Source organism: Jaculus jaculus, chromosome X (genome assembly GCF_020740685.1).
Source record: "Jaculus jaculus isolate mJacJac1 chromosome X, mJacJac1.mat.Y.cur, whole genome shotgun sequence".
NCBI lineage: Eukaryota > Metazoa > Chordata > Mammalia > Rodentia > Dipodidae > Jaculus > Jaculus jaculus.
In genome coordinates, this window is record NC_059125.1 from 38,468,808 (window position 1) to 38,492,246 (window position 23,439).

General features: G+C 37.3%; 1 protein-coding gene across 1 annotated transcript in view; it reads left to right on the forward strand.

Moving 5' to 3' along the window:
• Lancl3 (LanC like 3) overlaps nucleotides 1–16,539 on the forward strand; it is a 94,555-nt gene extending 78,016 nt beyond the window's left edge. Inside the window, exon 5 of the mRNA XM_004665731.2 lies at nucleotides 15,799–16,539. Within this exon, the coding sequence (XP_004665788.1) occupies nucleotides 15,799–15,958 (160 nt within the window). The 3' untranslated portion in view covers nucleotides 15,959–16,539. The remainder of the gene's footprint in view (nucleotides 1–15,798) is intronic.
• The last annotated feature ends 6,900 nt before the right edge of the window (nucleotides 16,540–23,439 follow it).

A 23,439-nucleotide genomic window follows, 5' to 3' on the forward strand; every position in this document is an offset into this window, starting at 1 on the left:
ACTATTCCCAAGATTATATATTCATAATGTTCCAAAAAGCAGTTTAACTATAATGACTGGTCTGCTTCTGTCACCACGCTTGCTTGCCTCTAAAAAAACCCCTACCCTGTGATTCCTATGGTTTCGCCCTATAAAAAAAAAAAAAAAAAAAGCCTGAAAAACTAACTCGGGACTGCTCTCGACAGCTGCCGGACTGGCTATGTTGTACACAATTCAAAACTTACTTCAATTTGGCCATAATTTGTGGTTGATAGTCTTTATTCTCACAAATTTTGGCTTTACAATATGTTTGGGCTTATAAGTATTTTTTTTTTAGTTTAAAATTAGCCTGTCTTTATTCTTTCCCATTTTTTCCTATTGTGGTGGCTATAGTAAGTTTATAAATCTAAAAAACGTGCCATGAATATTTTCTTACTTTGGTATTTCTCTCAACATTCTTCAGAGACTTTTATCATCAAAATGTTAAATATTTTCTTCTTGTGAAAATTGTCATTTTTTTCCTTTATGACTTCTAGAGTTTGTGTTATATATAAAAACACCTTTATAATTGTGAGATCACAAAATGGTAATTTATACTGATACTAGCATGTTTATGATTTTATAATTAAAATATTTTATCCATTTAGAACTTTTTTATTGCTATTAGATGAATGTCTCTCTCCATTTAGTGAAAATACGAATTTCCAATACTATATGTTGGCCAAATACTCCCATGATTAGAAACTTCATCTTTATCAAAAACTGACTTTCTTAAATATATGTTGTTTCACAATTTTCTTATGTGCCATTGGCTAGTTGTATATTTCATTGTTTATTTATTTCTGATTTTTCTTAACTACTCTTCCTCATTTTATTCTTCAAATTGTATAAATCAAGTTTGTCAGCTTTAAAAACAATCTTTGGGGGCTGGAGAGATGGCTTAGCGGTTAAGCGCTTGCCTGTGAAGACTAAGGACCCCGGTTCAAGGCTCAATTCCCCAGGACCCACGTTAGCCAGATGCACAAGGGGGCACAAGCGTCTGGAGTTCATTTTCAGCGGCTGGGAGCCCTGGCGCATCCATTCTCTCTCTCTCTCTGGCTCTCGCTCTCGCTCTTTCTCTCTGTGTTGCTCTCAAATAAATTTTAAAAAAATTAAAAAATCTTTGGGAAATTTAGTTGGAATTTTATTGAAATTATAAACTGCTTGTTTGAAAATTAACATGTATAGAATATCGAATTGTTCCATCCAGAAGCATGGTATCTCTTTCCATTTATTTAAATTTTAAAAATGTCATTTATGAGCAGGACGTGGTGATGCACACCTTTAATCCCAGCACTCGGGAGGCAGAGGTAGGAGAATTGCCATGAGTTCGAGACCACCTTGAGACTACATAGTGAATTCTAGGTCAGCCTGGGATAGAGTGAGACCCTACCTCAAATAACCAAAATAATAATAATGATAATAATAAAAAAATTAAAAAAATGTCCTTTGGTAATTTTTTAAAAAATATTTTTTAACTTTAGAGAGAGAAGGAGACAGAGAGAGAGAGAGAGAGAGAGAGAGAGAGAGAGAGAGAGAGGGAATGAAAATGAGTGGCGCCTCCTGCCACTGCAAAGGAATTCTAGATGCATGCACCAATTGATACATCTGGCTTTATATGGGTACTGGGAATTGAACCCAGACTGTCAGACTTTGCAAGCAAGCACCTTTAACTGCTGAGCCATCTGTCCAGCCCCCATCATTTATTTTTATTTTATGAAGAAAATCTCATATGGTTCTTGTTAATTTTATTCTTAGGTCTTTTAGGACTGCAGGTTTCTTGTGAGTGACATCTTTTCCACAGGCATCATATTTTCAGGCTATTGATATCTATAAAAGCTTTTGGAAATATAGATCATTATTGTTCATCAATAGTTTATAATTTTTTCATGTGAATCTATAATGTACCTTATATGTATTCAAGGCTTTTATTTTTGTGTAAAATATATTTTATTTATTTATTTATTTGAGAGACAGAAAGAGAGAGAGAGAGAAAGAATGGGCATGCCAGGGCCTCCAGCCACTGCAACCAAACTCCAGATGCATGTGCCACCCCCTTGTGTACCTGGCATATGTGGATCCTGGAGAATTGAACCAGAATCCTTTGGCTTTGTAGGCAAACGTCTTAACTGCTAAACTATCTCTCCAGTCCAGTTTTTTTTTTTTTTTTTTTTTTTTTTTGTGAGATAGGGTCTCACTCTAGCTCAGGCTGACCTGGAATTCACTATGTAGCCTCAGGGTGGCCTCGAACTTGTGGTGATTTTCCTACCTCTGCCTCCCTAGGGCTGGGATTAAAGGTGGGTTCCACCATGCCTGGCTTCCTCCAAAGCTTTTATCTTTTTCATCATAAAAGTACTAGCTCCACTACTAATCTACCAGTTTTCTACTAGATTCCACTGGGTTTTCTAAATGCGTAGGCATCTGAAAATAATTATGATTCTGTAATCTCCTTTCTTTTATGTATATATTTTTTGGTATTCTGATGTATGGGTTCCTTACAACAATGCATCCTGAAACAATGTTGAATAATAAGGGAGATAGTAAACATCCTTACTTTTGTGCTGATTTTACCAGGCATGCTTGTTTTACGATGATCTCTTTGTTCTTGCTGTTTTCAAAGTAAGGTCTCAATCTAGCCCAGGCTGACATGGCACTCACTCAGTAGTCCCAGCCTAGACTTGAACTCACAGTAATCTTCCTACTTCTGCCTCCTGAGTGTTGGAATTACAGGTGTGCACTATCAAGCCTGGTTTACCATCTTTAAAAAACTGTTTATTGACAATTTTCACAAATAAATAGATAATATTCCATGATCATAATCTCTTTCCAACTATCCCTTTTTTCCCTCTACTGAATTATTTCTTCATTCCAACTGGTCGCTCATGTATTTTGATGCCATAATTGTTTTCCTCATATTATTCAGATCCTGTGTAGGTAGTGTCAGCCATTATGAGGTCATGAGCAACAAGGACACTTTGTATCCTTTTTGTTTTGTTTTGTTTTTTCAAGGTAGGGTCTCGCTCTAGCTCAGCCTGACCTAGAATTCACTATGTAGTTTCAGGATGGCCATGAACTCCTGGTGATCCTCCTACCCTGGAGTCCTGAGTGTTGGGATTAAAGGAGTGTGCCACCATGCCGGGCAGACACTTTGTATCTTGATTACAGCATTGTAATCCATCCACCCCTTCCCTTGGCTCTTAAATTCTTTCCACCACCTCTTCTGCAATGGTCCTTGAGCCTTGGAGGTTGAGATAGCAATGTCTCAGTGCTTCATACTCCACTGTCATTTCTTCACAGCACTTTGGCAATTTTTTTTTTTTTTTTTGGTTTTTCAAGATAGGGTCTCACTCTGGTCCAGGCTGACCTGGAATTAACTCTGTCATCTCAGGGTGACCTTGAACTCATGGCAATCCTCCTACCTCTGCCTCCCGAGTGCTGGGATTAAAGGCGTGCACCACCACGCCCGGCCACTTTGGCAATTTTTGAGTCACCCCAGTGGTCTCTACCATCTGAATAGAGAAGTTTCTCTAACCAAAATTGAGAGTAGCATTTATATGTGGCCATAAACATAAGTGTTCTTTAGAGCAATTTTGTAGCCATAATATATCCATTTAGCCATACAACAGTGATAGTTTCCCACTTAAGGCTTATGACCTGAGAATGATCTGTTCCATGTTCAACCATTTTTCTTCAAATTTCATTATATCATTTTTCCTTACTGCTGTTTTGAATTCCATTGTGTAGATATACCACATCTTGGTTATCCATTCATCCAATGATGAGCATCTGGGTTGATTCCAGCTCTTAGCTATTATTAATTGAGCAGCTATAAACATGGTTGAGCAAAGCTCTCTGAACTGTGGTGTAGAGTTTTTAGGGTAAATGCCCTGTAAGGGAATAAGTGGGTCTGTTGGTAACTCTATAGTCAGCTTTTTTAGGAGTTTATATATTGCTTTCCAAAGTGGCTGTACCATCTTACATTCCCACCAATAGTGGATGAGGATTCCTATTTCTCCACATCCTCACCAGCATTTATTTTCGCTGGATTTTTTAATGTTTGCTATACTTTGCCTGACCTGGTGGCACAGACATGTAGTTGTAGTTATTCCAGTGGCTAATGAAGGGGAATCCCAAGTTCAAAGACTTCCAGGACTACTGAATAAAACTAAGACCAGCCTGTGAAATTTAGGAAGACTCTGGTTCAAAAGAATAAAAATAGAGTTGGCAATGTGGCTCAGAAGTAGAGTGCTCAGGATCAATCTCCAGTGCCACAAAAATGTTTGTTTTTTGGCTTTCTATCATATTTAGGTGGAAAACAATATGATCTGTTTTTTTTTTTAATTGTTTTTTTGGTCATTATTTATTTATTTATTTAAGAGCGACAGACACAGAGAGAAAGACAGATAGAGGGAGAGAGAGAGAATGGGCGCACCAGGGCCTCCAGCCTCTGCAAACGAACTCCAGACGCGTGTGCCCCCTTGCGCATCTGGCTAACATGGGACCTGGGGAACCGAGCCTCGAACCGGGGTCCTTAGGCTTCACAGGCAAGTGCTTAACCGCTAAGCCATCTCTCCAGCCCTGATCTGGTTTTTTAATTTATTAATTTTTAATTTTAATTTATTTTTCATGTGTATATATGTATGTATGTATATGTGTATATATATATGTATGTATATATATGTGTGTGTGTGCATATATATATATATATATATACATATACATACACACACACACACATATATATGTATATAGAAGTTTTTCTAACCAAAAGTGACAGTAGCATTAATATATGAATTTGATCACTAAGTGTAGTGCTTACTAGGTAGTTTAGTGAGCATAGTATATGCATTTAGCCAGACAAGAGCAGGCTTTATACTCCTAAGGCTCATGACCTCCCCTGCCATAGGCTTAGAAATTTTTTGTTTATTTTTAAGTTGTTTTGTTTATTTATATTTATTTATTTGAGAGTGACAGAGAGAGAGAGAGAGAGAGAGAGAGAGAGAATGGGCGCACTAGGGCCTCCAGCCACTGCAAGCAAACTCCAGATGCATCTGCCACCTTGTGCATGTGGCTAACGTGGGTCCTGGGTAATTGAGCCTTGAACCAGTGTCCCTAGGCTTCAGAGGCAAGCACTTAACCACTAAGCCATCTCTACAGCCCTGACCATAGCTTTTGATTAGGTTCTCAGTACCAGGCATGTATTCCCTGACGTAGAGTGGGACACCAGTCCAATTAGAGAGCAGTTGGTTTCCCCCAGAGCAGACAAACCACTACTACACCCGCTCAGTCATTTGTCCTGTCTGGCCAAACTTGAGGCTTCCAGTGTCCACTATTTTCACCACGGATGACTTCTGTAACCCATAGGGCTTCATGCAGTGCAGCTTTTTCCACCTTTCACTCAGCTGGTCTACAGGGAGAAGGTTTTCAGCTTAGCCCCAGCTTGATTTTTCAGTGATCTTGCTGCTCAGGCTTGTGAAATCTTTAGCAATATGGTCTTACCATCTGTTTCTGGTGGGAAACCAAGGGCTTTGGCAATAGTCTGTAACGTTTTGGAGGCAATAGTGACCTCCCTGGCCAACAACTCACTGGAAGGTATCCCATCCCTGGCACTGAAAATTTTCTAGAAACAATCTATAGCTTCTGGATGTGCCATTATCCAAAAAAGGTAGGCTTTCATATGTCTTATTCAGAATATCTTGAATTTTGATTGACCCTCCCACCACACTTCTACTCAGTCTCTTCCCCTGGCCTTGATTAGGCCATTCCATTCCCTGTAATTTGTTCTTCTACTTACATATATACAATACCATCCCCTAATGTCCTTTGCTATCCTCTCTCCGTTATACCCATTTTCTAGCTTACTGGCCACTGCTACTGATTTTTGGTTCCAGCTCACACAGAAGTATGAGAGAAAATGTGTGACATTTAGCTTTCTGGGCCTGGGTTACATCACTTAGTATAATCCTTTCCATATCCATCAATTTCCCTGCAAATTTCATAATTTCATTTTTATTTACTGCTGAATAGAACTTCATTATGTAAATGTGCCACATCTTCATTATCCATTCATCTGTTGAAGGACATCTCGGCTAGTTCCATTTCCTAGTTATTGTGAATAGAGCAGCAATAAACATGGTGTGCGAGAATCTCTAAGGTAGGGAGAAGGGTCATTAGGATATATACCTAGAATTGCTATAGCTCGATCATATGTTAAATCTATTTTTAGTTGTCTCAAGTACCTCCACAATGATTTCCACAATGGCTGTACCAGACTACATTCCCACCAACAGTGTAGAAGGGTTCCCCTTTTTCCAATTCCTTGCTAATATTTAATGTCATTTGTTTTCTTGATGATAGGCATTCTCACAGGAGTGACATGAAATCTCAAAGTAGTTTTAATTTGCATTTTACTGATGGCTACAGATGTAAAACACTTTTTTGGATGTTTATATTCCATCTGGATTTCTTCTTTTGAGAACTCTCTGTTTAGTTCCATAGCCCAGTTTTTCATAGTGATGTTTGATTTCTTATTGTTTTGGTTTTTGAATTCTTTGTATATTCTATATATCAATCCTGTATCAGATGTTTAGCTGGCAAAGATTTTCTCCCATTCTGTAGGTTGTCTCTTTGCTCTATTCACAGTGTCCTTTCATGTACAAAAGCTTTGTAATTTCATGAGATCCCAATGATTGATTAGCAGTTTTATTTCCTGAGCAACTGGGGTTATAGTAAGAAAGACATTGCCTATGCCCATATGTTGAAAGGTTTCCTGTACTTTTTCCTCTAGCAGTCTCAGAGTTTCAGGTTTGATATTAAGGGCTTTGATCCATTTGGACTTGATTCTTGTGCATGGAGAAAGGCAAGGATCTATTTTCATCCATCTACATATAGATAGCCAGTTTTCCCAGCACCACTTGTTCAAGAGGCTGTGTTTTCCCAATGAATAATTTTGGTGTTTTGCTGAATATCAGATGGCTATAGTTGCTGTGATTAATATCTGGGTTCTCTATTCTATCCCACTGTTCTACATGTTTGTCTTTGTGCCAGTACCATGTTGTTCTTGTTACTATGGCTTTGTAATATAGCTTAAAATTGTGTATGGTGACACCACAAGTCTTATTTTTCTTGCTAAAATTTTTTTGACTATTTGAGTTTTTTTGTGCTTCCACATGAATTTTAGGATTGTTTTGTCTATTTGTGTGAAGAATGCCATTGGACTTTTAATTGGCATTGCATTAAATGTGTAGATTGCTTTTGTTTATATTGACATTTTTGTCAATTGACAACATTGATTCTTCCAACCCAAGAACATGGGATGTCTTTCTGTTTCCTAGTGTTTCTGCAATTTCTCCTTTGAGTGTTTTAAAGTTCTAATTGTAGAGATACATCACTTCTGCCGGAGCCTGCCGGCTGAAAGGGTTCACACCTGATGGGGAGTGAGGATTAAGGAAAGACAGAAGAAAGAGTGAAAGAATGGACTCCAGTCCAGGGCTGAAGCCAGGACTGAAGACATGGTTTATTTCACAGCATTCCTTTTTATATCTTTTTACAAATAGTTTTTCCATAGACAAAGATTTTATGAGCTTTACAAGTTTCTATCAAAAAACCTTCCTGTTACAGAGTTTTTGCATTTCAATCATTTCTAAGTACAAAGGACCAGCCAAATGGCTGAAGATACCTAATCTTGCTTACAGGTAGGCTGCTATAGTTTTGCTAATGCCTTGCTGCCAGATGGCTTCCTGACACTGCTTGTAGGAAGGCTGCTATAGTTTTGTTAATGTCTTGCTGCCAGAAGCCCAGAGCTATGGATACAAGTCCAGCCATTCAGAATGGCTCCCGACACACTTCCTTGGTTAGGCTTATTCCAATGTACTTTATTTTTTTTGAGACAGTTGTGAACAGGAGAGATTCCCTGATTTCATCCTCCACATGTTTGTTTTTAGGATATAGGAAAGCTACTGATTTCTGTGTGTTTATTTTGTATCCTGCTGCATTGCTAAAAGGGTTTATCAGCTGTAACAGTTTGCTGGTGGAGTCTTTAGGGTCCGTTATATATAGAATCATATCATCTGCAAATAATGATAATTTGATCTCTTCCTTTCCAATTTGTATTCCTTTTATGAGTGTCTCTTGCCTTATTGCACTAGCTAAGACTTCCAGTACTATATTAAATAAAAGTAGAGACAGTGGACACACTTGTCTTGATCCTGAATTTAGTGAAAAAGCTTCAAGATTTTCCCCATTTAGTATTATGTTGACTATAGGTTTGTCATAAATAGCCTTTAATTTGTTGAGATATGTTCCTTCTAGTCCCAGTTTCTATAGGACTTTTAACATGAGAGGATGTTGGATTTTATCAAATGCATTTACTGTATCTATTGAGATGATCATGTGATTTTTGTCCTTCAGTCCATTTATATAGTGTATGACATTTGTCAATTTGAGTATGTTGAAACATTCCTGTATCTCTGAGATAAAGCCTCTTTGGTCAGGGTGAATAATCTTTCTGATATATTCTTGTATTCTGCTTGCCAACATTTTGTTGAGAATTTTTACAACTATGCTCATGAGGGAGATTAGTCTGTAATTTTCTTTTATTGTCCTGTCTTTGTCTGGTTTTGGTATCAGGGTAAGGTTGGATTCATAGGTAGTATCCCTTCCTTTTTTATTTTGTGAAAAAGTTTGCCAGGAATGCATGTTAGTTATTCCATGAAGGTCTAGTAAAATTCACCAGTGAATCCATCTGTGTCTGGACTTTTTAGTTGGGAGTTTGTTTTTTTTTTTAATAACTACCTGGATCTCTATACTTGTTATAGGTCTGTTCGTATATTTTATCTCATCTTGATTTAATTTGGTATGTCATATAAATCTAGGAAATCCATTTCCTTCAGATTTTCTTACTTAGCAGAGGATATATTTTTAAAGTATGTCCTTATGATTTTCTGAATTTCTTTGGTATCTGTTGTAATGGTGCCTTTTCGTATCTAATTTTATTAATTTTTGACTCTTTTCTATTTCTTTTGGTCAGATTTGCTAAGGGTTATCAATCTTGTTTGCCCTTTCAAAGAACAAACTCTTTGTTTCATTGATTCTTTCTATCATTTTTTTTTTGGGGGGGGGTTCTATTTTATAAATTTCTGCTATAGTATTTATTATTTCTTCCCATCTTCTGATTTTTAGTTTCCTTGTTCTTCTTTTTCCAAGTCCTTACGGTGAAGCTTTAACTTGTTTAATTGCAATCTTTGTAATTTCATAATATAGGCCCTTAAAGCTATAAATTTTCCCCTTATGACTGCCATCATTGCGTCTCAATAGTTTTGGTGTGGTGTGTTCTAATTATCATTTGTTTCTATAATTTTTTTTTTGATTTTTCTGTTTGATTTCTTCAATAGTGTACTGGTTAACTTCCATGATCTTGTGTATGCTCTGTGGTTTTCCTCCTGCTGATTTGTAGTTTAATCCCATTGTGATCAGATAGAGTACAAGGAATTATTTCAATTTTCCTGTATTTGCTAAGATTTGCATTGTGTAGTAATATGTGGCCTATTTTAGAGAATATTCCATGTGCTGTTGAGAAAAAAAAATGTGTATTCTGTAGCATTTGGATGGAATTTTCTATAGATGTCTGCTAGGTCCATTTGTTCTATTTAATCCAGATGTCACTCTGCTTATTTTTTGCCAGGATGACCTGTCAATAGATGAGAGTGGGGTATTGAAATCACCTGCTACAATTGTGCTTGCTGTTATCTGTGACATTAAGTCTAATTGTGTTTGTTTGATGAAATTGGTAGCACCCATGTTAGGTGCAAACATGTTTAGAATTGTAATGTCTTCCTGCTGAATTTTTCCTTTAATCAATATGAAGTGACTTACTTTATCTTTCCACACTTAAGGTTGGTGTGAAGCCTACCCTGTCAGATATCAGCATAGCAACACTTGCTTGTTTTCTAGGCCCATTTGCTTAGAATTCCTTCACCATAAGATAATGTCTGTCTTTTATGGAGAGACGAATTTCTTGGAGTCTACAAACAGAAGGATTCTGCCTTTTAATCTAGTCTGCAAACCTGTGTCTTTTGGTTGGGTCATTGAGGCCATTGATACTAAGAGTTATTATTGAAAGGTTTGTATTTGTACTCATGATCCTTCTTGTTTTATAGTGGTTCCTTTTTCCCTTTACTCTTGTATTAAGTGTTTTTCAAGTATGATTTACTTTTCACTGTTAATTCATGTGTGCTTTCCTTTCTTTTCAGCGTGGAGGATCCCTTCAGACATTTTCTGTAGAGCTGGCTTAGTTCATTTATCCTGTTTTTCTTGTGGAATGTCCTTTTTTCTCCATCAATTTGGATGGATAGCTTTGCCGGGTAAAATATTCTTGGTTGACAGTTGTTGTCTTTCAGAATTTAGTATACATCATTCCAAGCCCTTCTGGATTTTTATGTTTGTGTTGAGTAATATGCTTTTACCCTGATGGTCTTGCCTTTATCAGCAACTTTCTTTTTCTCTCTAATTGCTTTCTTTGGTTTGTGTGTTTGGTAGTTTAATTATAATATGGCAAGCAGAGTTTCTTTTCAGATTTTGTCTGGTGTTCTAAAGGCTTCCTGTATCTGCATCTGCATCTCTTTACCAATTTGGAGGAAATATTCTATGATTTTATTTAAAACATCTACTATTCCTTTGGAGTGAAATTCTTCTCCTTCTACTATGCCCTGATTTCCTATGTTTGATCTTTTTATAGTGTCCCAAATATCTTGAAATTCCCACTCATTCTTTTTTATAAGTTTGTCTTTCTCTTTGTTGGACTGTATTGGATCTGACACCTGGTCTTCTAGTTTAAATATTCTGTTCTGTCCTTCATCTATTCTATTTGTGAGACAGTCTACTGAGTTTTTTATTTGACTTACTGCGTTTTTCATTACAATTATTTCTGACTGATTTTTCTTTACTATTTTCATTTTCTTATTCATGTCTTATATTGACTTCCCTATTTCATTAAATTGGTTTCCTGTGTCTTCTTTGATTCCTTTGAGCATAGTTATAATCAGTCTCTTGAAATCTTTCTCAGGCATTTCCCCCAAATCAGTCTCACTGGAGGTCATTTCTGATGGATTTATAATTTTTGGTGGAATTATATTGTCTTGATCTTTTGTGTCTTGTATTGTAATATAAAGACTTTTGCATCTTGGATTAGTTTTAAAGCTTGTGTGTTGTAATTATCTGCAGTATTCTTAGATGTATCAATCAGTCTGATGTTACATATCTTCAGGGTAGGAGCCTAAGGTGCTAGGTGTAGCTCTTAAACTCTCAGAGTAACCACAAAAGTGACCCTAGGGGTTGGGTTTGCCTTCTATGCAAGTATTCTAGTAAGTGGGGTAGAAAAATATACAGGCAAATTCTAAAATTTAACTGAACAGTATACACATTCAATGAAAACCAGCACAGAGTATTTATTTAAGAGTAGGGATTATGACAAAGATATCCTTTAACAAAGTCTTGGTCCCTAAGAATGTGTCTTGCCTCATACACTTAATCCATCAACTGAAAGGCTGAGATTTCTGCCCCAACAAATGACAGGAGACAAAAGCACAATAATCCAGGCGTGGTGGCGCATGCCTTTAATCCCAGCATTCGGGAGGCAGAGGTAGGAGGGTCGCCGTGAGTTCAAGGCCACCCTGAGACTACATCGTGAAATCCAGGTCAGCCAGAGCTAGAGTGAGACCCTACCTTGGAAAACAAACAAAAAAAAAAAACAACAACAACAACAAAAAACAGCACAGTAAATCAGGAAACAACAAATGACAATCCTAAAATACCAAAATACAGCTTGATTAAGAATGGCAAATCCAACCATCCATCAGATTTAACATATAATTTACACTGACATAGAAGATATAATTAGCACTTCTGGCGCAAGCCTGTATAGCAGGCTTTTATGGTGGGTACTGACTTGATATAAGCCCAGTTACCTTTTGGGATAGCTTTGGTCTCAGCTATGCTGCAGGCCTGCTTGGGTCCCTCTGCTGTGTTGTGGGCTCATGCAGGCTGGCTGCATCAGTGGGTTGCAGCTCTGATAGTGTGTGGTTAGTGCTGTGTAGGTGAGTTCCCTTTCCCAGGTCTCTGGTGCTTGTGCAGACAGTGGGGGGAGGGGAGACTGTGGATGTTGGCTGAAGTTGTCTCACTGGTCCCCACGATACTTTCTTCATGAGCTGCTCAGCTGGTCCCTGCTGTCCTCCCCTTCATTTTTTTAGTTTGTGAGGAAGCTGGTGTGAGTGGATACTCCCCTCACTTGTGTTTTCCTACAGCTCAGGCAGAGCCTGGTGACAGTGGCCATGCAGACCTGGTGCCATTGCTATCAGAGCCACTTCTGTCTGCTTCTGTGGTTTCCAGATGCTCTGGATCTCTCCTAATTCTCTACTGTGGCTGATAATACCTACACTTTTTAGTTGAAGAGTGTATTTTGCTTTTTTTCTCCCTTTTTCACACCTAGGCTGCTCTGGCATGGTTCCTATGCCACCATCTGGAAGTTGATCTGTTGTTTTTAAAATGTAGCAAAAGAAAAACATTAGGATCTTAACTAGGACAATGGGTTCCATCTGTGATAAATCAGAGAAATTCTCATGCTCTTAGTGATCTAGTTTTCAATATTGAGTGAACTCTACTATTTTTCTGGCAGGCCAATCTCAGCTTTCAGAGTCTTCATTTTTTTCTATTGCTTATCCAAATATTTTGGTTTTCTATCAAATATATATAATATAATATGTGTATATATATTATGTATAATATGTATATATTTAATATAATATAATATAATATATATATATATATATATATATATATATATATATATGTTTATTTATCAGCATACAAAGAATTAGTTTTCATTATGGTTTTTTTCAAACACATTTTTGTTTTATTACACTTCTGTAAATATATTTCTTCACCTAGTTCATTGGGTTTTCAAATTATACTTTCAAAACAAACCATTTTATTTGATCATGCACAACAGAGTCCCACAATTGATTCATTGTGACATGTAGGTGATTTTAGATTGATTTTTGGTGGTTTACCAAACATCAAAACACTTGATATAGATCTCCACTAATATAATTCTGTAATATTTTTAATTACCCATGCATGTAGTTGTATTCCCAGTGCTTTTTCTCTTTGTTAAGACACATTAACATTTTTTTTTCTATCATGTTCATCTTCAAGGAACTGGTTTCTCTTATTTATGAATGCTATTTATTTTTACTTTTTATTTTCTATTTCATTTTCTGCATTTTTATTTTTCCACTCTCCCTTTTTAAAATTAATAGACTTTTAAAATTAGCATACAAAATAGTGCTTCATACATACATGGTATTCTAATTCATTCTACTTCCCTTCTGCCCTTTTCCATACCTCCTCTTCCTGTCTGAGTGGCTAGCTCCCTTCCCCTAGATTGTATTCCCTCTGCCTCCTGTTCCTTTCTTTCTTTTGTAAGTTTCTAGAGCTTAAAATGTATAAGTAGAGACATTATGTTATCTTTCTGTTAATAAGAATTCATAAAGTGGTTATTACCAGAACTGAACAAAGAAGAAAATTTACCACCTATATAATTATTAAATGAATTGCAAGATGACTTATTATGCCTTATTAAATGGCATATCCCATTTAAGGTGGCTGAATCTACTTCAAGGTAAAAGTTAATAGAAAATATGTACAGGGCTGGAGAGATGGCTTAGTGGTTAGGGTGCCTGCCTGTGAAGCTTAAGAACCCATGTTCTACTCTCCAGATCCCATGTCAGCCAGATGCACAAAGGTTAGGCCAGCACAAGATTGCACATGCCTACTAGGTGGTGCAAGCCTCTCGAGTTTGATTGCTGTGGCTGAGGCCCTGGCATGCCAATTCTCTCTCCCTCTCTGTCTCTTTAAAAAATAAAATTAAAAGAAGAAAATGTGTGCAAAGCAGAATTTCACTTTATTTCCTGCTGATTTATATTTAGGTGCCACCAATAATTATAGAGCTCTGTGTCTTATGGTGTCACAGAAACACAATCTCAAACAGATTTGTAACTGAGTGACCTCATAAGGACAAACTTCACCTGGAGATTCACACAACTGAAAAGGGAGCTTGTCTTTTATTAGGGAAAGTAGAACACTTTACTGTCAAGGATATAGGCAAAAAGTTCAAATAGTAGATAAATAAATTAAGAGAGTATATCTGGGGATTGATTTTAAAAGCTAATCTTCAAAAGAGTTTAAACATGAAAGAGAACAGTGTACTTATCCTATCTAAAGAAAGGACAAGGAAGAGTTGCAAATCTTTGATGATGCCAAATGTGGATTTGGCAAAGTGATACCTTGCTAATAAGGCAGCTGGTATGTAGAGAGAACAGAACAGAGAAGGATGTACAGAAAATTGCACACAAGAGTATATTGTGTATCTGTTGCTGGAAATTGGCACTGTGCCAGTGAGGTATGTATGGGTTGGATTAAAAATTCAAATTTAAATCTGTGTAGCTCTAACCAAAAATAAAATAAGAAATTCTCTTCATAGGATTCTCTCCCCTGTGTAATTCCCATAATCCAAATTTACAGAAGTATCATGTCACAGGCCCCACCAAGCTACAACCTCCAAGTTACTGATAATTTTTGTTGTTGGTGACAATGAGTAGACCAAGAGGAAGTCAGTAAAAATGACATGGGTAATAGCACTTTCAGTGTTGTAAACTTCTGTACAAATAGTGTTTTAAATAATATGAATGAAAATAATAAAAATAAAATTTAAATAGGGAAAAGGAGAACATGAACTGAGAACCAGCATTTATCACTTTCTACATTATCACTGCTGATGTAAAATGACCAGCTGTTTCTTGTTACTAACACCATATATTCTTCACTGTAATGGACTATCCTATCAAACTAAGAGCCACAATAAACTCTTCCTTTCTTAAAAAAAATAAATAAAGGCAAAAGAAAATGTCTTTTATAGAGATTTTAGAGGTTAGTGATTCTAACCATTTATTTTTAATTAGCTAACAAAGAAGTTTTCTCTATGTTTTCCTCTTCATCCTTAGTTTTGGTTGAACTTCCCATCCACTCCTTCCTTTTCCCCACCTTCCTGCCCCTCATCTCCACTTAAAACTTTCCACACCCAGTATTCTCCCTTCCAATTTCATATCACCTGTGTCAATGACTTTAGTGCAGATGTCTTAAAACAGTTAATCATGTAGTGCAGTTTCCTATTTGATGTCATTATAAAAATTGCTTGCTTTTCCCCATTCATCTTATTCCTTTGTTTGCCCAAAGCATATTGTGTGTAATCTTGCCCATTATTTTCAGTCTCTGCTCTCTGTCACATATAAATGAAATGTAGCTCAGAAATAACTTGCCTTCAGAAACAGAGTATATTTAGGATTTTATTTAAAAAGAAACAGTGATAACTCAATTTGCTTCCATTCAAGATAAACAAAATTAGGGTGATTGATATGACTTCTCTACTTTTAATTTTTGGATGATGGAAGAAATGGAATCCTCAGAAAATACCACAGTGCTTTGCTTTGCAATCTCTGAATTAGTTGGGTTTGATTACCAACATAAGTGGTGAAACATACACAATTATATAACAGATCTGCTTTTTGTTCCCGAGAAAAGAATTTTCTTAAATCACTTAATTATTTAATTCTGGAAAGAAAGTGATGCCAAAACTTTAAGTTTAGCATCCCAAGGCCAATATGATGGAAAAATGCATGTCCTAAAACTGTGTTAAAATTGTTTCTACTTTTTTTCTTCCCCTCTTAGGTTTGCTCAGTTCTTATTTACTGAGGAATTCAAAGCTGGTTCACGGGTCCTTGAAAGCATATACAGCTTGTATGAAGGCTTCTCTGGGACCGTTTGTTTTCTAATCGATCTTCTGCAGCCTAATCAGGCTGAATTCCCTCTCTTCAGTGTCTTCGTTTAAGAGGCCCTCCAACTTTAGCCCTGTAGAAGTCACCTGAGATTTCCTGAACCTCCTCTAGGCAAGTTTCTCCATAAGACACATCTAGTGGTATCACAACCATGAGCCTTAACATTGCCATCAGAAAGATGGAAGTAGGCTGGTGAAGGCAGCATGATACCAGTCTTGAAGAACTTGCAAAACAGAAATGCCACAACTTATCAGAGATTTAGTATTTCAGAAGATAGACATAAAACTAGAGATCAATGAGAAAAATAAATGAAAAACAATCTGGTTTTCAGTTCATGACATTGAAAGCAATATTGAAATGGGCAATAAAATGCCAGTACTTTCCCCATTGGAAAGGAAACTTGACTGTCTATGTATACCCTCTACCCCTAAATTCAGAATGACAATCAGCCTGCTAAAAATCGTTAGCAGGAATCAAGTGTCAAGATAGACAACACTTGGATAACTTGGCCTTTACTTATTGAAATTCATGATTTTTACCGGATGGAGATACATGCATATATATCTGATTTTATCACTCTTCTGAGCACTTTAAAGACATCAATATTTAGTTTAAACACTAAATTTGTAGTTGTCATAGGCCTAAGAATATTTTTTTTTCCTAATTCCCTTTTCGCTCCTAAAATTCAGTTAGAATAGCAAAGTTCAGGGCAGGAAGGAGTGAGTACAGCTCAGTGACAGATTGTTTGCCTAGCTTGTCTGGCAGGATCTATCCCTAGCACCAAAAACTGACATAAAGAAGAAAATTCGTAGCTGAAAAAAATTGTAGCAAGTGTTGCTTTCAAGTGTTTGCTTCAAAAATGTGAGCTGCATATTGTCTATGTTAATTTTTAAATCGCCTTTATGGGTATAATCCTTCTGAAGCTATTAGTCAAATGTAAAATAGGCTGGTAGTGAAAATCATTCATCTCAAAGATCAAGATAACCACTATGAAGAAAAATCATTTATGCATTTAATGAGATACTGTGTACCTTGGAATAGAAGGATACAGGCTGAGGAAAGCACCAGTGCTCATGGAATGAAAATTGTTCAGTTATACTATTAGCTCAAGTGATGAATGAACTCTTTGACCTTACCTTTCAAGGCACGGGATATGCTAGAACTTGGATATCATATCCACTGACTCCAGTTTTCCTATCAAGTCGACTTCTGCAAAACACTACAAGAGCAACTGTCACTTTATACAAAGAACAAGTTTACCACTGTCTTAGAATGCAATCACTGACAAATTCATATATCATAGTAAAAATGAAGTTGTTCTGTAAAAGACTTAATTATTTAAATAGTCATTAGATATTTGGATATGTATGTATACTTATATACATGTATATATGTGGTACACTCACTCTGTAAACCAAAACACTAGTTTGTTAGTTCAGTAGTTCCTGATTTGAATTGTAGATAGACTTGCAGGAGTTAAAAAAAAAATGCTCTGTTTCCTAAAAACGTCTCTCCCCCACCTCTCTCTCTATTTCTCTCTCTATCTCTGTCTCTGTCTGTGTGTGTGTGTGTGTGTGTGTGTGTGTAGTGCAAATGTATGCACCAATGGATTTGTGTTCATGCTGTATGTGTTTAAAGCATCTTACTTAAAGTATCTAAGAAGCTAAGACTTACTCATCTTTGTATATTTTATGACTCTTTATGTGCTTAAATTCATCAAAAAACTAGGACAAGGCCTGAAAGGATGGTTTAGTGGTTAAGGCACTTGCCTGCAAAGCCTAAGGATCCAGGATCAATTCTCCAGATCCCCCGTAAACCAGATGCACATAATGGCAAATGTATCTGGAGTTGGTTTGCAGTGGCTAGAGGCTCTGGCGTGCTCTTTCTCTCTCTCTCTTTATCCTCTCTCTCTAATAAATAAACAAATAATAAAATATTCTTTAGGGCTGGAGAGATGGCTTAGCGGTTAAGGGCTTGCCTGTGAAGCCTAAGGACCCCGGTTCGAGGCTCGGTTCCCCAGGACCCACGTTAGCCAGATGCACAAGGGGGCGCAAGCGTCTGGAGTTCGTTTGCAGTGGCTGGAGGCCCTGGCGCGCCCATTCTCCCTCCCTCCCTCCCTCTTTCTCTCTCTCTCTCTCTCCCTCTTTCTCTGTCACTCTCAAATAAATAAATAATAAACAAAAAAATTAAAAAAAAATATTCTTTAAAGACTAGGACAAGGGCTGGAGAGATGGTTTAGCGGTTAAGCGCTTGCCTGTGAAGCCTAAGGACCCCGGTTTGAGGCTCGATTCCCCAGGACCCACGTTAGCCAGATGCACAAGGGGGTGCACGCATCTGGAGTTCATTTGCAGTGGCTGGAGGCCCTGGCACACCCATTCTCTCTCTCTCTCTCTCTCTCTCTCTTTCTCTCTCTCACTCTCTCTTTCTCTCTGTCTGTTGCTCTCAAATAAATAAAATAAATAAATAAAAATTAAAAAAAATCTAGGACAAAATAATTCTGCAGAGCATACAGTTTTTGGCTTATTGTTTCATTTTCCACATCCTCAGATATAAGAATGTAAAATTGGTCTCAAGTGTTCTTCTGGGGAAATACTCAGTTTGAAGCAATAATACATATTTAGAAATTTACAGATGGCTCCAAGAATTGAGTTGCAGAAGGTGTTTAAAGAGTAGGCAAGCATCTCTGGGAAAACCTTAATCAAGTTGCTGTCTATAAAGTGGTCTGTTTCTGAAATGATAGTGATGTCTGTTCTTCACAAGTTCGTTTTAAATTCATTTTGCATGGCCCTTACAGCCTGAAGATAATACCGCCCCCCCCCCCCCATATTAAAGCTTTTTCAACTCTTCCAGCAACCCTTCAATATGTGTTAGGTAATTACCCTAATGACTCATAGCTAGGAAGGAGCAGAACAAGGAGTCAAAATCAGGTTTTCTCTTTTCAAGTTCATTTATTAATTATTCTAGAGTAGAATCTGGGGGCACTGTAGTGAACAGGTTCTGTCTTAACCTCAAAGGTACCTTCAGTTTGTATCTGCTGACCCTTTCCATCCATCATCCTAGATACCTAGAACCTCTAAAGGACTCAGAAATGAGATGTTATGGCATTGTGTCTCTTCAATTTCTAGGAACTTTAGCAAAATTGGACCTCTTTCCTGCTTACCTGCTTTTTTAAGATGCAATAGGGTGCCTTCTTCCTTGGGAAACACCAAATGGCAGAAGATGCAGGTGAAGCAGGAGGGCCTGGAGGACCCAGAGGCCAAGGCCTGGGCAGCCAATGTGGCTCTTCTTGGTAGGGTTCCTGTTGTCCTTGCTGAAGCTGTGGGACTTTCAGAAGCAAAGCTGAAGGCAGGGAGGTGAGCCTGGGCATCAAGCTGGGCTGCCTGATCTAGGATGTGAAGATCAAGTCTCTGGAGAGCTCTACCTTTTATCTTGCCCATCAAGGAGTCTGAAATTATTGACTTTTTCTTGGAGTCATTCTTTAAGGATGAGGTTTTGCACTGCCCAGCAGAACAGGTTCAAAGTTTGTTTTTTTTTTTTGTTTTTTTTTGCCATTGGAAACTACAGCAGTCAAGTTTGTCTGGGTGTTAAGTGCTCTAAGGATGTAGCCACTGCCATCTGAGAGGTCATCATCTTTGCTAAGCTCTCCATTGTCCCTGGGCAGAGAAGGTATGGGGGAAACAAGATCCGCAAGCCACACACAGTCCCCTGTGGCTCTGTGCTGGTGTGCCTTATCCCTACCCCCAGAGGCACTGGCATTGTCTCTGCCCCTGCGTTCAAGAAGCTGTTCATGGTGGCTGGTATTGACAACTGCTATACTTTGAATCAGAGGCTGCAGGACCACCCTGAGCAATGTTGCCAAGGCCACCTTTGCTGCCACCTCCAAAACTACAGCTACCTAGCCCCCTTACCTCTGAAAAGAGACTGTTTATCATGACCATATAGTGAAAATCCACAACAAAGTCTCAGTGAAGAGGATCCAGGGTCCAACTGTGGCTACAACATAGGGTTTTATAAAGAAAAACACAGTAAATTAAACCTGTTGAAAAAGAAAAAGAAATAAAATAAAATAGGGTGAATTATAATGTATTGACCATTGTGAAAAAAATCACTCTTTTTTTTATAAGTGTCAAATGCAAGAAAAGGTCATTTTGGGGTGTTGTCTTTCTCAAACACCTCAGCAAATTAGAAACAAGGACATTCTTGTTTAGCACTTAAACATATTGTTGAAAATTTTCCTGAAAGTACAGAGTTGTAGATTTGTGAAAGTCCTCCTCTATCCCCTTCCCAAGATGTGGATAAAGACCCTTAAAGTTTACAGTAAGCAAGTGTGATGTGTCACTTCTTTTTTAATTATCTCATTTGTCTCCTATGTCATTGAATTCTGGAAGTTCTTTCATGAGCAGGCAAGTACCACTTGGAAAGCCTTAAGTAACATTACTGATGTTAGAGCATGTTGCCTCTCCAAGGCTACAGGAGAGTTTTCACCAGTAGATGGATGAAAAAACAAGTGTACACTTTTCATGTTCTACCACTTGTGCTTCTGAAGGTTCTGATTTGCCAGGGTTTCCTACATAGAAGCAGGATGGTATACCCTGGAATCTTCTTTTAATACAAGTATTCATTTTTGTTTAGTGAAAATAAAAGATTATGATGCTAGTAACTGAAGAAAAGGGCTGACAGGGCAGATCTATAGAGTGAAAATGAATTATAAAACAGAGCTATTTTCCACTGAGCTTAATTTAATTTGAACTCAGGCCTCCAAGATGCTTTACATACAGGAATAGAATTATACTCCAAACTACTTACGAGGTCTTCCTTTGGGGAGCGGAGTTATTTATTCAATATGTTTTAATACCTAAAATGATTAAGCCTCTGATTTGCCAAGGCCAAGTGATTTGGCATAAATTTGCCCAGTAAAGCAAACGAGACGTCAGACAAAGGTTTTAAGGGAGAAATGCTTGCCAACGCTTAGCATCTCAGAATTAGAGTTGTGGATGGACATTTAATGGTGCTAAGAACCAGTACAGTCTTACCCTTGGGTTTTCTTGCTTCCTGGAATCACCCTCTAACCTTGAGCTACCTCTGATGTAGTATCTTTTATCTTATATCTTTTCTTTATTTGTCTCTGTTTAATAATGTGATAGCCTTTCTCCTGGGAAGTTTCCTTCGTATCTCCTCTGTCTATGTCTGTTCTTAGCTATAGCTCTGGATTCAGCAAGGCTGGACCTCTCTTTGGACAGAAGATCTCAAGGTCAGTTGCAGCAGGAACTGGGCCTACTGTGCAGTCAGATCACAAGTCCATGGCAGGAACACCTGTGCATGACAACAGTATATTAGCTCCGTTTTCCCTGCCATAAAAAAGATAATCAGGGCTGGAGAGATGGCTTAGCAGTTAAGCGCTTGCCTGTGAAGCCTAAGGACCCCGGTTCGAGGCTCGGTTCCCCAGGTCCCACGTTAGCCAGATGCACAAGGGGGAGCACGCGTCTGGAGTTTGTTTGCAGAGGCTGGAAGCCCTGGCACGCCCATTCTCTCTCTCCCCCTCTACCTGTCTTTCTCTCTGTCTGTCGCTTTCAAATAAATAAATAAATAAAAATTTTTAAAAAATTAAAAAAAAAGATAATCATACATTTAACGTTTGGGACTTGTCTAAGATCATAAATCATATATTGGAAGTACAGTCTCTTATTTCTTTAATTGAAAGTGCTAATGAATTGAGGCCCAATATCAACTTTTATTTTCTTAAAGTATTGAACCAATAATTTACTACATGTATACTATATGGAATGATTAAATGAGTGAAATTAGAATGTTTATCTCTTTAAACATTCATCGTTATTATGTGCGTGGAAACACAAATTCCTTCAAGTTATTCTGAAATATAATACATTGTTAATGACAGTAGTTACTCGTCTGTGCTATAGAACACCAGAAGTAATTCCTTCTATTTATCATCTCATTTCATGATTTTCTCCTTACTGTATAATACCAAGGACAAAAGAGAGAAGGGAAACAAGATTGTGACTTAACTGCTCTTGGCTGTAAAAACAGTTGGCAAGGATTTCCTGCATGCTTCCTCTATTTGTTTGCAGTTCTTGTCCAGGGAGAAAATAGTCATTTAGGCTTCTCTCTAGCTTGCTCTCTTTCTTTTTTCTCTCTTTTATTCCCTCCGTCTTTCCCTCCCCCCTATACTTTTTCTCATTGAAAGCAAAAGGAGAGACTGAGTTGGGAGTACCACATAAGGAAAGTAGCTGTGAGATATCCTAGAGGAAATAGATATATTCAAGCAAGAATTGATGAGTGGATTTTAACTGTGCCAACTGCTTGGAACTAAATTAGTACATAATCAATGAGGGCCCTAGTTACCCTATAAGAGGTCTAGCCTAAGTTTTTGTGTTTATTAAAGCTTCTACCACGTTTAAGCCACTAATAGCCATTTGCAGAAGATAGCAGCCCTGAGTTGCACAAATACAGAAGCAGTGTCTCATAGCAATGTAATGTGAGCCATAATTATGAAACACATACGTAATCTTAATTTTTTCATGTATCTGCATTAAACAGATATATTCTCTTCATGTTGTGTGATGCATGCTTCTAGGTATACTCTTCCTGTATTACGTATGTATGTGATACAGCAATCAGTTTAAAGAAGACATAGACTATACTTGTGTACTGTCTTTAGCAAATGATTCTGATCTTTTCACAACCTTGTTTTAGTGTGGCATCTGATACTGTTCCCATAAGTTTTAATAATCTGTGCTTACATGGAAATTACCAGTAAAATAAATTGTGCCACTGAACTTGGTTCAAATTGACTGTAGTAACCCTTATATGTGGGTATATTCAATAAGCTGACTGAGTTAAATAATCAGTCTTGTTTCTGTCTTTTAAGACTTTAGTCTTTCAATGTTAAAGACATCTTCTGAAGACTGTAGCAGCAGTAGAATTTCTTTGCTCTCAAAATGTACTAGAACACGGGTGTTACATAGACACTTCAGGAGCAAAGTGGCACATTCTAAATGCAATAGTTTAGTTTTAGAATGTGATAAAGTACAGCCAATTATAAGAAAACAGTTTTTCCAATTTTGGACATTTGGGGGAATCTCTGTTTGGAAGAAAAATCTGAATTTTAATATCTTGGGTTTAGTGGCACTAAACTAACAAGAATCTAAAAATGTATTTTGTGGAGTTCAGTTTAAATACAAAACACTAATTCCATAAACAAATGGGGAATGTCCAAGCATTGTATATTTATTTTGCAATGTACAGTTCCTAAGTGAATAGAATTTACTTCTCATGAAAGGGTTTTCATTTTTGCACATTTCATAGTACTTACAGAAATATGATTGTATCCATTGCAGGGAAGTTTATTTTCCTAATGATACAGTTTACAAGCAGAAAATTAGCATAATTCTTTGACCATTTAGGGCAATACATGAAACTAAACTGTCATTATATTATAAAGGATTACTCCTAACTCTATAGAGTATATAAGCACCATGGCTTAAACACCTATTGAATTTTGAAGAACTGCTCA